We start from the raw sequence: 16069 nt of genomic DNA, 5'->3' as shown, positions 1-16069 counted from the left end.
TCCGTTAATCTTGTCTGGTAAGGATCCCACATCACGTAGCAATACTGCAGAAGGGGGTGGACAAATGAAGTGCAGGCAGTCTCTTCAGTAGACCTACTGCATCTTCTAAGTGTTTTGTCAATAAAACGCAGTCTTGGATTCGTTTCCCCCTAACATTTTCTACGTGTTCTTGTTCGTAATTGTAATCCCTCGGTACTTAGTTCAGTTGGCAGCCTTTTAGTAATGATGTATATGACCTCAAACTTCTCATTATTTACAGTCAACTGCAACTTTTCGCACAATACAGATATCCTATCTAAATCATTTTGTAGTTATTATTGATCTTCTGATGACTTTACTAGTCGGTAAATGATAGCATCATCTGTAAACAACGTAAGAGCGTTGCTCAGATTGTCTGGGTCTAAAACTGTTCCCTGGAGAGTGCCAGATGACACTTCTGTTTTATTGCATGACGGTCCGTTAGTTACCACGAACTGTTATCTTTCTCGCAGGAAGTCGCAAATCCAGTCACGCAGCTGAGACGAGACGATAGTCCATAGTCACACAATTTGATTAGAAGTAGATTGTAAGGAATGTTGTCAAAAGCCTTCTGGAAATCTAATGACAGTAGTGTGCGATTTGGAACTTTTAAGGACTGTATTGGAATGTGTTATAAGAAACAGAAATGAGAAGTAGACGATGGTGGGTTTTAGGGAAGAATATTTTGGGCAGCATGTGGATAGTAAGTGATGGGGAAGACAACTTTGAAGCCAACAGTTGGACAGAGGAGCAAGAAAGTGGCGAGAGACTGAAGAACTAGTTTTTGTATTTGAAGGCATTTGCAAATCCAAGAATGTAATTTATTCAACAGCTGTCCTCGATACAAGAAAATTGGCAGAATATGCTGTCTTCTTGAAACTTCGAATACGTTAGGAACATTTCATTTGAACCGTAACTGTACTGTATCACTGTGCTGAGGCATGCTTTCTCACTAGCTGTCCGTCGTCGTGTTCCAGTACCGGCGGCTCCCGTCAACCTGAGCGCCTCCGCTGCCGGCCACACCAGCATCCAGCTGCGCTGGCAGCTCCCCAGCGAGGCGCGCACTACTGTGCAAGGTGAGCGCAAAGTTAACATGCAGTTGCAGAAATCTGGCGCATCGCCTGTTTGCATCAGTGTACGTAGCTACGTGACTTTTATAACTGGTCACTGAGCTGTGAGTTTTCTCCAGTAGCACAAACAAATCACGTTTAAAAAAATGTGAACAAAGTATTTTCCTCTTGTGGCATTTATCAGCTGTATCATCTATACTATTCCGATACAAATTTTATATCGTATAGTTTGCTAGGCAATATCACAACTAACGAATATGTTAAGAAAAAGAATAAAATGTAACTGGTTTATGACAGCATATCGTTATTGTTAGGATACCGGCTTAAATACTCTACCTGAGTTAGACTTGACCTTCAGGTACAATTAACAATTTGGCAGTACATCTGCTGTATCACAAACGACACATTTTCAATAGTCGTTGGAAGGAAATAGAAGGCAGTGTATTCGCAATATGGAAACAAGAATCTGTAGGATACTCATAAAACGTTAGGCTTGTGCTACTGATGTCCGAGAGGTCTCCATGCTGCCTGGAGGCTGGAGAAATCCATCCTGGAGAACAGGAGTATGCTGCTGTATGTCTAGACTGACTGTGCTGGGAGCCAGTCTGTTGTTGCTCAACCCTCAGTAAAACAATACCACAATGAAGGCGCCAGTATCAGAGGCCTAACGTCATTTACGACTCAACAGGACACTGAGGTTCGCAAATATCCCCGAACTACATATTACCAAAGACACGAATACTTTTAGAAAGAAACACTCTTGACCAGTGCAGATGTTTGAGATTGAAAAAAGGAGCATTGCATGGTGACAGCGACGTTTGTTAAGAAACTGGTCAGACGGAGAATCAGAGATCTACCACATGTAAGAACACGCGCTGAGACATTTTGTCGGGAAGCTAGGGGAGACGTAAATCAACGTACGAAGTAACCGCAGTGTCAGAAAAATATCATAATCTGCTGACGGGCTATAAAATTAAGACATCTGTATAACAAAATGTGATATTATTGATATCAACATCCCATTTTGTAATACAGATGTCTTCAATCATACACTTAATCAAATAAGGCATGCCTATCTGGCTGGTAGGTGTTGAAATATTTCTTGGTAACGGAAGAAGTTATACAAGCATGAACAGAAATGAAACCGACAGCCTCAAAATTCAACAAGACGGTTGCAACAAAACAGCACCATCAACAGCACGGAGGATATAAAAATAATGGAACATGCTGTTCCTTCACAAAGTTTCCTCCCTCCACCACGTTATAAGCTCGGTTAATCCTTGTTACATCGATTCCCGGCGGGGTCAGGGATTTTCTCTGCCTCGTGATGGCTGGGTGTTGTGTGCTGTCCTTAGGTTAGTTAGGTTTAAGTAGTTCTAAGTTCTAGGGGACTTATGACCACAGCAGTTGAGTCCCATAGTGCTCAGAGCCATTTTGAACCAATTTTGAATCCTTGTTACAACATTACCTGCAACTGATAGAAAATCCTGCTGGGACCGTACACAATAAAATATTTGTTTAACACATGGAGGATAGATAGAATGGAAAAGAATTTTCATAGTTGACAAGTTTTTCTACTTACCTAAGTTTGTTGTCTTTAAACTGCCATTTTTTAATTTTTTATTTGTATTTATTTGTTTTTTGTTACACAGCAGTCTTCTTGACGATTCTATATTGTAGGAAGCTTATAGCAGTCTTAATTTGAACATGTGCTTCATTTTCAGTCAAATGCTTCATACACAGGTTTTTGCGTATTTTGCACCTTTATTCTTCTCCACATTTCAACACAGTTTTCAGCTAGCCCATTTACCCAACCGGGGAAAGGGGCCTAAACTTTATCGTGGAAACCGAACCACGTGTTGTTTCTGGCAGCTCCTCAGATCGTTAAGAGGTGGAGGCTAGGTTAAAACGAAAACTGAAATACCTGTTTGTCTGAAGGAGATTCCATCCTGCGATCTTTCAGCTGCCAGACACGTGCCTTAACGCTAGATAAATGAGTTTAAAAACAAGATACCGATTAATTTTTTTTCATAAAAATTACTGGTATTAGCAGAAAGTGATATCAATGCTTCTTGTTTATATAGAAATGCTATTTTTACAGTTAAATACATATGAAGATATTTACTAAAAATGTCTTCTATATGCTGCGGAAATGAAGTATTCAATATTGTATGATTAAAATAGCAAATAGTATGCAAGAAAACAGTGACAGAGTACTTAGAAAATAGACGTGCATAAACAGAGTATAAATAAACTATTAGCAAGGAACGAAAACATTCATACTAGGAAAATTAGTCTTCCACATTAAAGTAAATAAGGCATAATTTTCACTTTCATTGAAAGATCTACAAGAAACTTTTAGTCAACATAAATTCTGGATTCACGTGTCAAAGAATATACACAAGTTCGAAAAGAATGAACAGTGATCGACGTGAGATACAGAACGAGTAAACCACTGCAGCTCAGTCATCATGGGCCGAAGAGCAACTGTAGCATAGAAAAGTTTACAGCGATGACCAAAGTGTTGACAGGGATCCACGGTAGGCATAGCACAGCTTATGTTGCCAAACCACAGCCAGGGGTATCTTCAAAGGCAGCGCCCGCAGTCTCGCATTTCTGGAGCCCTCGGTGGTGTGACGAGGCTGCGGTCTGTCCCATATTGCTACATGGTGGGGCTTTAGAACAAACATGCTTCGAACGTCAGTGATTACCAATTTTTCAGTGATTACCAGTACCGGTCTGCATCTTCGTCATAAAAATTTTCAGGGATATGGTTGTTCAGCAGTCTGTTTTTGTTGATGCCTCGTGGATTCACTCCTTTAGAGACATTTCGCAGGAATATGAATGTGGGCCTTTTTGATTCCAGGCCACATTGTTTATAGGCTCTGGTTTCTTAGCCTATAGGGGACCGCACGTCGTACTGAACCCTCAAAGCTAAAGAACTTGTACTATTATAATCATTTTTCTAATTGATCGTAACTAATCTGTGGTATAAGGGCCATTTCAGTGACAGGCATACTACATGATGCTATAATTTACCCTATTGATAGTGTATGTATAGTTACAGAATATGAAGTCTTGCCCAAACAAACATCGAAGTGTGGTAAAGGCTATCTGAAGAATGTGGATGACAATCCATTTTCGGAAACTTCGTCCAACAATGCTATAGTGTGCTGAAGTTATAGATACTAACACCTTTACATCTTTTCGGCAACATACGTTACCTTATATGTTGGTGAACTGCAAGCGGAACTCGTTGCAGTGTACCCGACACTATTAGGGACGTTAAATGAGGTCGAACGCATGCACACCTGCCACAACAGAAGCGTCATAGTACGAACTGGTGCCAGTTGTCGAAGGAATCGCCAGCAACAGTCATTTTCTCTTATAACATCGACACCCGGTGGCATCGCAGAGTTACGTTTCAAATGGTTCAAATGGCTCTGAGCACTATGGGACTAAACATCTATGGTCATCAGTCGCCTAGAACTTAGAACTACTTAAACCTAACTAACCTAAGGACATCACACAACACCCAGTCATCACGAGGCAGAGAAAATCCCTGACCCCCCCGGGAATCGAACCCGGAAACCCGGGCGCGGGAAGGTTACGTTTCCTGACATTGGTTTCTTCCCCAGTTTGTTCCTGAAGACACTGTCTACAAATTCTCCAACAAAGGTTTTAGAAATTCTGACGGAATATTCTCTATCCCTTCTGCCTTATTTGATCTTAGGTCCTTCAAAGCTCTTTTATATTGTGAGTCTTATACTGGATCCACTATCTCTTCTAAATCGACTCCTGTTTCCTTTTCTATCACATCATACAAATCTTTCCCCTGATAGTGACTTTTAATGTGTTCTTCCCACCTATCCGCTCTCTCCTTTGCATTTATCAGTGAAATTCCCGTTGCACTTCTAATGTCACCGAAGGGTGTTTTGACTTTCCTGCATGCTGAGTCAGTCCTTCCGATAATCATTCCTTTTTCGAAGTCTTCACATTTTTCCTGCAGCCATTTCGTCTAAGCTTCCCTGCACTTCCTATTTATTTCATTCCTCAGCGATTTGTATTTCTGTATTTCTGAGTTTCCCGGAACATTTTTGTACTTCCTCCTTTCATCTATCAAATGAAGTATTTCTTCTGTTACCCGTGGTTTCTTCGCAGGTACCTTCTTTGTACTTATGTTTTTTCTTTCCAACTTCTGTGATGACCCTTTGTAGAGATGTCCATTCCTTTTCCTACTGAGCTATTCCTTATTGCTGTATGTATAGCCTTAGAGAACTTCAAACGTATCTCGTCATTCTATAGCATTAGAGAACAAACGTATCTCGTCATTCCTTAGTACTTCTGTATTCCACTTCTTTCCGTATTGATTCTTCCTGACTAATACCTTAAGCTTCACTCTTCATAACTACTATATTGTGATCTGAGTCTATATCTGCACCTGGGTACACCTTACAATCCGTAATTTGATTTCGGAATCTCCGTCTGACCGTGATGTAATCTAACTGAAATCTTCCCGTATCACCCGGTCGTTTCCAAGTATACATCCTCCTCTTGTTATTCTCGAACAGACTATTCGCTATTACTAGCTGAAACTAGTTACAGGGCTCAATCTTTCTCCTCTCTCATTCCTTGCCCCAAGCCCATATTATCCAGTAACATTATCTTCTACTTCCTCTACAACGGCATCCAGTCTCCCATGACTACTAGATTTTCATCTCTTTTTACGTGCTGTAATACCTTTTCAATATCCTCATATACTTTCACTGTATTTTCATCTTCAGTTTTTCCCTTGAACAGAGTATTCGCTATTACTAGCTAAAACTTGTTAAAGAGCACAAATAGTCTTTCTCCTTTCTCATTCCTTCTCCCAAGCGCTTATTCTCCAGCAACCTTTTCTTCTACTCCTTCCCTTACAACTGCATTCCAATTTCCCACGACTATTAGATTTTCATCTCTTTTTACATACTGCATTACCCTTTCAATATCCTCATATACAGAGTGTTACAAAAAGGTACGGCCAAACTTTCAGGAAACATTCCTCACACACAAATAAAGAAAAGATGATATCTGGACATGTGTCCGGAAACGCTTAATTTCCATGTTAGAGCTCATTTTAGCTTCTTCCACCTACGCTCAATGGAGCACATTATCATGATTTCATACGGGATACTCTACCTGTGCTGCTAGAACATGTGCCTTTACAAGTACGACACAACATGTGGTTCATGCACGATGGAGCTCCTGCACATTTCAGTCGAAGTGTTCGTACGCTTCTCAACAGCAGATTCGCTGACCGATGGATTGGTAGAGGCGGACCAATTCCATGGCCTCCACGCTCTCCTGACCTCAACCCTCTTGACTTTCATTTATGGGGGAATTTGAAAGCTCTTGTCTACGCAACCCCGGTACCAAATGTAGAGACTCTTCGTGCTCGTATTGTGGATGGCTGCGATACAATACGCCATTCTCCAGGGCTGCATCAGCGCATCAGGGATTCCATGCGACGGAGGGTGGATGCATGTATCCTCGCTAACGGAGGACATTTTGAACATTTCCTGTAACAAAGTGTTTGAAGTCACGCTGGTACGTTCTGTTGCTGTGTGTTTCCATGATTAATGTGATTTGAAGAGAAGTAATAAAATGAGCTCTAACATGGAAAGTAAGCGTTTCCGGACACATGTCCTCATAACATATTTTCTTTCTTTGTGTGTGAGGAATGTTTCCTGAAAGTTTGGTCGTACCTTTTTGTAACACCCTGTATTTTCTCTGTCTCTTCATCTTCAGCTTGCGACGTCGGCATATAGACTTAAACTATCGTTGTCGGTGTTGGTTTGCTGTCGATTCTGATAAGAACAATCCTATTACTGAACTGTTCACAGAACACACTCTCTGGCCTACCTTCCTATTCAAAACGAATCCTGCTCTCGTTATACAATTTTCTTCTGATGTTGATATTACCCTATACTCATCTGTCCAGAAATCCTTGGCTTCTTTCCATTTCACTTTACTGAGTCGTATTACATCTAGATTGAGCCATTGCATTTCCCTTTTCTGATTCTCTAGTTTCCCTACCACGTTCAAGTTTCTGACATTCGTAGAACGTTATCCTTTCGTTGATTATTCAGTCTCTTTGTCATGGTCACCTCCTCCTTGGCACTCCCCTCCCGGAGATCCGAAAGGGGAACTATTCGGGAGTCTTCTGCCAATGGAGAGATACTTTATGGTCACTAAACTAATTGTGATTGATTGATTAACAAATTACTTCTGTCAGCCGTTGCGGTTGTATCTGTTGCAGTACATTATTTACTTGCAGTAAGTAAATGATTGAAACTATGACATACTGTATGTACTTTTTCTGCACACAGGATATCAGTTGCATTATAAAAAGGAGTTTGGAGAGTGGGAGCAGGTGACCCTGCCGGCAGAGAGCAGGAGCTGGACAGTGAGCGAGCTGCAGTGTGGCTCCAGGTACCAGCTCTACCTGCAGGCGTTCAACAGGGAGGGGCGCAGCGCGGCCACGCCCACCGCTGCCGTGAGGACTCTGGGAACAGGTGGGTGAGGAGCAGCCCAGCACATGAGCTTAAAACCTGCGAAGATCCCGACACAGTCCCCGCCCTCCCCACTGAAGCTCCACCCCTGATCAGCAAGATGCTCCGCCCAACCGGAGCAAAACGATACACATCGTCGCAGATATGTTACTCCTAGAACGAGAACTAGAAAATGAACAATTTCCAACGTATAATGCAAAGACTTTAAGTTTCAGGTATTAATGTAAACGTTTACAGACACGACTACGATTATAACTGTATATTATTGACGAAGTAGAAGTGTCGATAACTTAAAATGGATTTCCGGTACCTAATGGTATTTACAACAAGCGGAACAAAAAATCACGAATGATTTAAAATAATAAATGAAAGCGAAATACAAACGTGCTGTCTGTTAATTATAATGTGAGCCAATTATCATCAAATTAATCGCTTAATATAACGTGATCTTTCGGGAAAACTACACTTCGCAAATAATGTGATTGGAAATGATACTATGTCGGTAATAAAAGCTTACGATGTCGCAGATGGCAACAGAGTTTATTTCTTTTATTCATCCAAAAAAATCTTTCCAGATTATAAGACACAGAACAAACACAAACCAAAACAGCACAGTAAAAATACTGTATTATGTCAGTAGAGACATAAACGTAAGCTGCACTATCTTGTTTCTAGTCCCTGTATCTCAAACATCCAAAATATTCTGCTACGGAATAGAAGCAATAATCTAATAAAAATAGACAGGCCTACTTGTTTACAATGTCCTCACTTGACTCAATATTTTTATGTTTATAAAATGTAGCTTGACTCATTAGATCTAAAGAAATGAAGAATATAAAAATCATACTGATAACAAAAACGGTATGAAGACAGTCGTATTTTCCATACATGACACATGAGGTATTTCATTAATATAGTATATGCGTCTGTATGTAAAGTTAAAAGTAGGTATATTGCAACCTATGAATTATTGTTATAATTACCAAATACGTAGGAGCTCTTATTTTGTGTACTTGCTGTAGTGTCCGTTCTTGTTACGAAATAAATATTTAGCGTTTTCAGTAATACTTTTTCTTAAAAGCAATTCGTTTATTAGAAATCCCAATACTCGCGACGTAGGCCGAAATTTTGTGTTACATAAACATTAAAATATCTGCTTAAGTTTTCTTAATAATTTAAATTTCGTTAAAACAAGGCAGCAGTTAGTTCCAGTAGTGTCTATTCTGTCTGTTCTTACCAGAAAACAGTAATTAAACGTTTTAATTCATTTTTATCAACACAGTTCGTTTTTGTTACTGGTTGGACAGACGTGATGTAGGCATACAATTTCTGAGTTGCTAACGTTTAAAAACATATCTAAACATTCTTTATAACGTGATTCTCCAAAACCAAAGCAATTAGTAATTAATTCTTCTGCCGCTGTACCTCTAAAACAGAACGTAAACAGCGGCAAAAACGCAAAACAATTTATCATCGTGTGTGTGTGTGTGTGTGTGTGTACTTACAGCCAATCTCACGTCCTTGACAAATCTGAACTAATTCTTCGATGGAATTCAATCATGAGTGAGAGATACAGGAGCTGTTATAGAATAGCGAGTAGGGTGATTTGTTGCCAGTCTCGTAGAAAATATTCTCACTATGGTGGGAGGGGGCGGGGGGGGGGGGGTAGATGCTGTGGGGAGAACACTGGGAAAACTCCTGGAAATGCAGAGTATGCAGTAGGAACATTTTGTCTGAAGAACAGAAAAGGAAGCAAGTAGGAATTGATCAGGATCAAGAGAGATAAAGGGGACGACAGTGGTTAAGAACTGGCAGTGGGCAGGAAGAAAAAACGCAAAAAACAGGTATTTACTTCTGCCAGAGTTCAGTGGAGCAGAGCCTTGGGTAGGACTAGCAATATGAAATGTACAATGCATTTCAAACAATGTCAGGAAACCTAGGAGTATACAACGAGTTGGGAAGAAAAAATGTGGTGCTACTAGGTAGTAGTCATGGGCAAGATGTAGGCCTCAGTTACAGAAAAGATTAGGGTAGCATACAAGGTCACGAGTATATTCAAAGTAAATTCAGGGCTTTGTCAAATGATGGATGACTTGAGGTCTTTAGTTACGGATTTCACAAAAGATGACCATATGGTGATGGTGGGTAGTGGTCAGAAACAGTTTGGACAGGAATGGGGCATAAGACATAGGTGGTGACCTGGAGAAGACAGTTTCCCTGACACATGGCACAAATGCACACTTTGATGAGTTGTCCCAGTGTCATGATCAGCCACATCTATATGGAACTTTGAGGCAGATTAATGTGGAGTTACAGAAGGCAGTGATGGCAGCTAGGTTCACACATGTTGCTGTCATGCCAGTCAATACCATCATGGTGTCTCACTAGACATGGCCTAGTCCTAAGCAGGAAGAGGAAGAGAAGATTGGTACAGTAGATTCACCATAGTATATGGGGTGTACCTCGGGCCAAGCATGATGAAATATTTGCTGTCATACACAGGAGAAGAAGATCCTTTTTATAATAAATCCAGATAACAGATTTCCCCAACTAAAATCTGCAGCAGATAAAAAAATCTGATACAATAGTTTACAATATGGATATTTTTACATGTCATAAGAAAACAAGAACCCATTGGAAGAAGTATCATGGGACATTCCAGAGACTTAACAACTCTTCATCAAATCATACAATCAATAAAATATAAAATACAACAGTCTGAAGGTGAGATCCAGTCCTTGTACTGCACAGTAGCACTGGTGTAAAGACACAGAAATCAAACATGTATTATTAGCATTGTATGTAAGGACAGACCCTTACCGCAAGGCTACTTCAAAAGGGTTGAGGATTGTGAATTTATACAAGAAAAGAAATGTGGCTCAAATCAAGGTGTGTCCTTACTACAATAAGTGACGACAAACACTTTGAAATATCAGCTACTGAATTAACAGGGCTTGATACAACCAGAAAATTAATCATATTGTGTGTGTATCAAATTCCTAGTAGTAGTGTGGGAACTTTTTTCAATAAATTAACAGAAGTTCTAAAAGCCTCAGACACTAAAGTAAACAAACCTCTCTGTGGAGACATAAACACAAATATGAAAACAAAACCCTCATCAATATTCTTCAGAGTTTTTGCATGTCCCTGTTGGTCAATGGTGTAATAAATATTACTGCAGTGACTCCATTGGTGATTGACACTGTGGCCACAAACATGGACAGGGAAAAGTGTGATGTAGCTGAAAAATATCTTTGGCTGTCAGACCATTTCTGGCAAATAACAACAGTAAAATCTGGCATCAGAAAATCCCCAAAACTGCAAGTTTGTGAAAGACATCTATCAGAAATAAAAATAGAAGATATTTCAAAATAACAAGCAAACCAAAGTTGAGATGAATTATACGGAGAAACTGATGTAAATGTGAAAATCTCTAAATTCTCAACATTTTTAAATTGAATTTTGAAAAGACATTTCCAGAGGTACCTACATCATATCAATGTCTCACAAAACAAGTGGATAACGGCAGATATTAAAAAGTCCTCGTGAGCCATTAAATACCTCAGTTCCAAGAAAAACAGTTATAATGATTCAGAGTTCTTAAATAATTATTTGAAAGCTATGATAAAACTGTCAGGGCTCCAGTATCTAGGGATATGGTTTTGATGATGGGAGAAGGGAGGGATCTTCTGAGAAGGTTTCCCCAACTCCCCCATTTTGGCTGAGCTGCTGTAGGTGGCAGTCATGTGTACGTGAGATGTGCTTGCTCCTGTGAATGAATGATGTGTTTTTTATCTGATGAAGGCTGTGGCTGGAAGCTTGTGTTTAAGTGTGTTTTAATTGTGTCTGTCTGCAACTTAACATATAAACTTTATGGTAAGCAGCAATGTGTCTTTTCCTACACTGTTGATATCCTTCCCTGGAGTTTCTGTTGTTTGAATTTTGACAATATACTTTAATAACGGGCCTGTTTAATGGCATACTACTTATAGAAAAGGAAACAGTGAGGCTTGCTTCTATGCTCCAAATAGTAGAAAGGGTAATATGTAGAGACCTCATGGACATGATTTTAAAATATGAAGCAGCTTATCAATGGATCATGGATGCAGTACAAGTCACTAGTAGGAACAATAAAGACCTGGAAAAACTGTTACATTTGTTATGATTTAGCATTCCTACTTACCACAGTATGTAAACACAGGTAGTAATGTGTGCAGTGGTTAGGGCATTCATCATCAGCACCATGTGATGTTTTAAATTTCACTAGTTGGGTCTTATGGTAATGACCTGCAAGGGTAAGACATCTTACAGCAAATATGTTGAGGCACACATGAAGCAGGCAGCATGCACCTCATTGGTGCACATTGACTACTTCAGATACCTCTCAGATTTGAGAAGTGATTACCCTATTTTCCAAGCAGAGAAAGATTGTAATAAGTAAAAATAATGAAAGGAATCACATTCAGTGGACTCTGAGATTAATTGTAGGTCACCAAATCCCAACATTTCTGGCCTATGCTGTTACAGTGGTGAAGACAGTGTGGGGATGTCAAACCGCTGGCTCTAACCCCCAATAATATTGCTGCCCTATACGGCAGCAAGAAGAACTGTCTCTTTGCCAGATCAATTCTCTAAAGAGAAGAGAACTGACCTTAGCAGTTAAGTCCCATAAGATTTCACACACATTTGAACCTTTTCTCTTTTGACAGTGGGCAACTGATCTGTGGGGTAGGAAAAGCAGGATTTACAGACGCGAATGTGGAAGCATCGGTGTTGTGTGGGTTTGGGAGCATTTGGCTTTTGGGTAGCAAGCCTACCACTAGAGTTTGACACTGAAACATTTTCTTCCATAATCTTCCAGTTGCCATGACCACTACTCTTATTTCCTTATGACAAGATCACCTGAAGGTGGAGGATTTTGATTGTTTTTGGAGAGTTGGCTCGTGCATATGTTTCTGTTGATGTTGCAGGCAGTGAGGAGCTGGTAATTATGATGATAAATAATCACTCAGCACTTGCTACAAATACTTTTATTCTTGCAGCATATACACAATGGATGTAGCATAGAATAAAAGTATTTGTAGCAAGTGCTGAGTGACTATTTATCATCATAATTACCAGCTCCTCACTGCCTGCAACATCAACAGAAACATATGCACGAGCCAACTCTCCAAAAACAATCAAAATCCTCCACCTTCAGGTGATCTTGTCATAAGGAAATAAGAGTAGTGGCCATGGCAACTGGAAGATTATGGAAGAAAATGTTTCAGTGTCAAACTCTAGTGGTAGGCTTGCTACCCAAAAGCCAAATGCTCCCCAACCCACACAACACCGATGCTTCCACATACGCGTCTGTAAATCCTGCTTTTCCTACCCCACAGATCAGTTGCCCACTTCAAATGTGTGTGAAATCTTATGGGACTTAACTGCTAAGGTCATCAGTCCCTAAGCTTACACACCACTTAACCTAAATTATCCTAAGGACAAACACACACACACTCATGCCCGAGGGAGGACTCGAACCTCCACTGGGATCAGCCACGCAGTCCATGACTACAGTGCCTTAGACCACTTGGCTAATCCTGTACGGCCCCACTGTCACAATAGAAGGGTAGAAGAAGCAAAGTAGATAAAATTGCACCCATGTAATGGGTTACAGAATTCACATACAGGAAATGAAGCTCATAGTGCTGGAAAGACAATTGTGTCTCTGTTTGCAAGGAACATTTTTGAACCTATTGACACTCCTGTGATGGTAGACAATAGCCTCCACTGAAGAGAAGACAGTACCAATCACAGAGCAAAATGCGGGCTGGCTGTTTTTGTCAATGACATATATCAGCCTTTACAGCACCCTTAATCACATCTGCATAGGCAGTTGCTGTGATGGTACATGCCTATTTAATGTCACAGTGTCTTCCACCACATGATCCTTGACAGTGAGAACCTCTAAGAGGTTATTGCTCAGTTTTCACTTATAATTCTCCTGCATACAGTGTAATATGAGGGGAGTGGCACCTGGTTGAGGGTTTGAGAAACTGAGGGTCTCACACAGACTGAAGATATCATTCTATGCTATGCAATGCATGCTACCTGCTTCAGCACTGCTACACTGTCACCTACTACCATAGATCTATTCTCACCCTCCTTGCTCATCTTGACAGAAACTGCACATTGGGACGTGGCTGTCAACCTTTGTATATGTGACTTCTTCCCCATCTGAACCCACGCACCAGATAAAGTAGACCTGACAGAGGGAGTGCCCAAAATGGCTAACTGGGCAGTAGCCAGCCAGTTGGCTGTCTTTCAGCATTATGAAAGCATTTCATTACTTCCATGTTCCACCAAGCTACTCACACATTCATCCTCACGAACTTTGATTAGCAAAGAAACGTCTGCTGACTCGAAGGAAAATAATTAGAGATTAAGTAGAATTTTTGAGTTCCTTCAACAAGTCAACTTTTGCAAATATTTGTTACTAAATTTTGATTGTTACTTGAAAATGATTAACAGAATTGTTTTTCTAAAGATGATGGATAATTCACATCAGTCTGGTGATTAATCAGTGACACTACTCTTGTTTGTGTCTGATTATCTCATTAAGTTTGTCTTAAAGACCCTCCGTCGTTTTTTTTCATGGGAGATTTTAGTGTGTCCAGAGGGTGGCTGCGGTTGGCCAAATATGTTCCACATTTACTAAGCAGCAAAATTATTCTGTTATATTTTGAATTATTTTCCCCTTCTTGACAAGAGTTTATCTAATGACTCAATATCGTTGTTTAAATTTTGTTTCTCTGAACTTTTTTTTTTAAATCCAAATCCCCCAACCACATATTGGGGTGGGTGAAAACTAACCATACATAAGTATTACATATTACTGTTTTATTTTGTATAATAGTATTATTGTACCATCTCTATTATACATACATACATAAATACTTGTTCCATAGATTATGAATACGATATTTTGTAATGATGTGGAACATGTCACTTTAACGTAAGATTCCTTTATACATAATTATTTTTTATTGAGTATTATTTTGAAAGCCCTCACTCTAAAGTTAAAATGTCTGATTCCATTTCTGACTTATATTACTACTCATAATATAGTTGTACATCAGATACAACACACAGTGAAAACATAAAAATGCATAACACTGTAAATCAGAATGTTATTTATATCAGTTCATAATATATTTAGCTGCAGTATACTTGTGTAAGTGTTATGCATCCTACATTTCACCAAACATCATTTCACAACAAAATCCTACAAAGACAACTACCAACATACCTCAGATCATAATAAGATTAGGTAGACATAGAAATTCTGGAGGTAGTTAAAGTGATTATATAATTGAATTTGCTATGAAATTGACATTTATCACAGTAATGCAAATTTCCTCCCATGAAAAGAATTCATCAGTCTCATTATAACACTAGATCCAGTATATTTCATGACTCTTGACAGTTAATTTCTCAGTAGTTAGCTTACATCTCTTTCTTGAGATCATTCTTGGTATTAAGTTACTGATCACAACTGAAAATGTAGCTATTCTATTATCCTCTGAAGTTTTGTATATCACCAAAAGACTTCAAATATTATCAATTATCTATAGTGTGAGACCTAATATTTTTATTTTAAAAGTGTTCTGCACAGAAGTACAAGTTTCATTAATTGCATCTTTATGCAGTCACCATCTTGGCTATTGGATGCATAACAAGAACCCCAGGGATTATGTGTAAACACACAGAACATGGAAAAGATTCTTGCACGGGTGATATACCCTGGCTAGAAAAAAGGGACCAGACTCCATTCTGGCTCAATGTCCCGTGTTATTAAAATATCCTGACTAATTGTTCAATACATCATGTGTATTGTCATGATATTAGGTGTTACCAGTTCTCAACTCAAGCAAGCGTCAGTATTGTGGCGCATGGTGGCAGCACTTGGATTTCATATAAAAAAAAAAAAAAAAAAAAGGAAAACTGGTCAGAAATATTTTCCAAGGAACTGCAAGATAATGAGATTAATGGTGACTTAATTCCTTGATTTGTTTGTCACATCCCAGTTTTTCCACTATTAGACATGAACAATAACCTAGCTTCATGGGAAGTGATGTAACAATTAGAACCATTTGTGATGTATACACCACAAAAATGAAATCTTTTACAGTGCAGTGGAGTGTACTGTTTTTGAAACATTAATGAAACATGAAATTTGTGAACCAGCCTGAATCTGAATCCAGATACCACACTGGTTTTTGTAGAGTAGCTCTCTTGCCAATTGAGCCAGTCATAAAACTTTGATAATCTACTACCTCTTTCCATATCTTTCCAAAGAAACCAGTGGCTCTCTCCAAGACCTTCCAGGAAGACCTTTATTGACTGAAATGATAGAGAAGAATTCTTACTCTCAGCCTAGTGGCTGAT

The 16069-nt window shown here is 39.4% G+C and overlaps 1 protein-coding gene across 1 annotated transcript in view; it reads left to right on the top strand.

Annotated features, from left to right (window-relative positions):
- The window catches only part of LOC126235629 (Down syndrome cell adhesion molecule-like protein Dscam2), a 197811-nt gene that overhangs the window by 176716 nt on the left and 5026 nt on the right, over positions 1-16069 (top strand). The window contains exons 18-19 of the mRNA XM_049944340.1: positions 975-1094; positions 7457-7642. Coding sequence (XP_049800297.1) covers positions 975-1094; positions 7457-7642 — 306 coding nt within the window. The remainder of the gene's footprint in view (positions 1-974; positions 1095-7456; positions 7643-16069) is intronic.

This window comes from Schistocerca nitens, chromosome 2 (genome assembly GCF_023898315.1).
Source record: "Schistocerca nitens isolate TAMUIC-IGC-003100 chromosome 2, iqSchNite1.1, whole genome shotgun sequence".
NCBI classification, from domain to species: domain Eukaryota; kingdom Metazoa; phylum Arthropoda; class Insecta; order Orthoptera; family Acrididae; genus Schistocerca; species Schistocerca nitens.
This window is presented reverse-complemented; position numbering and strand designations above follow the sequence as displayed.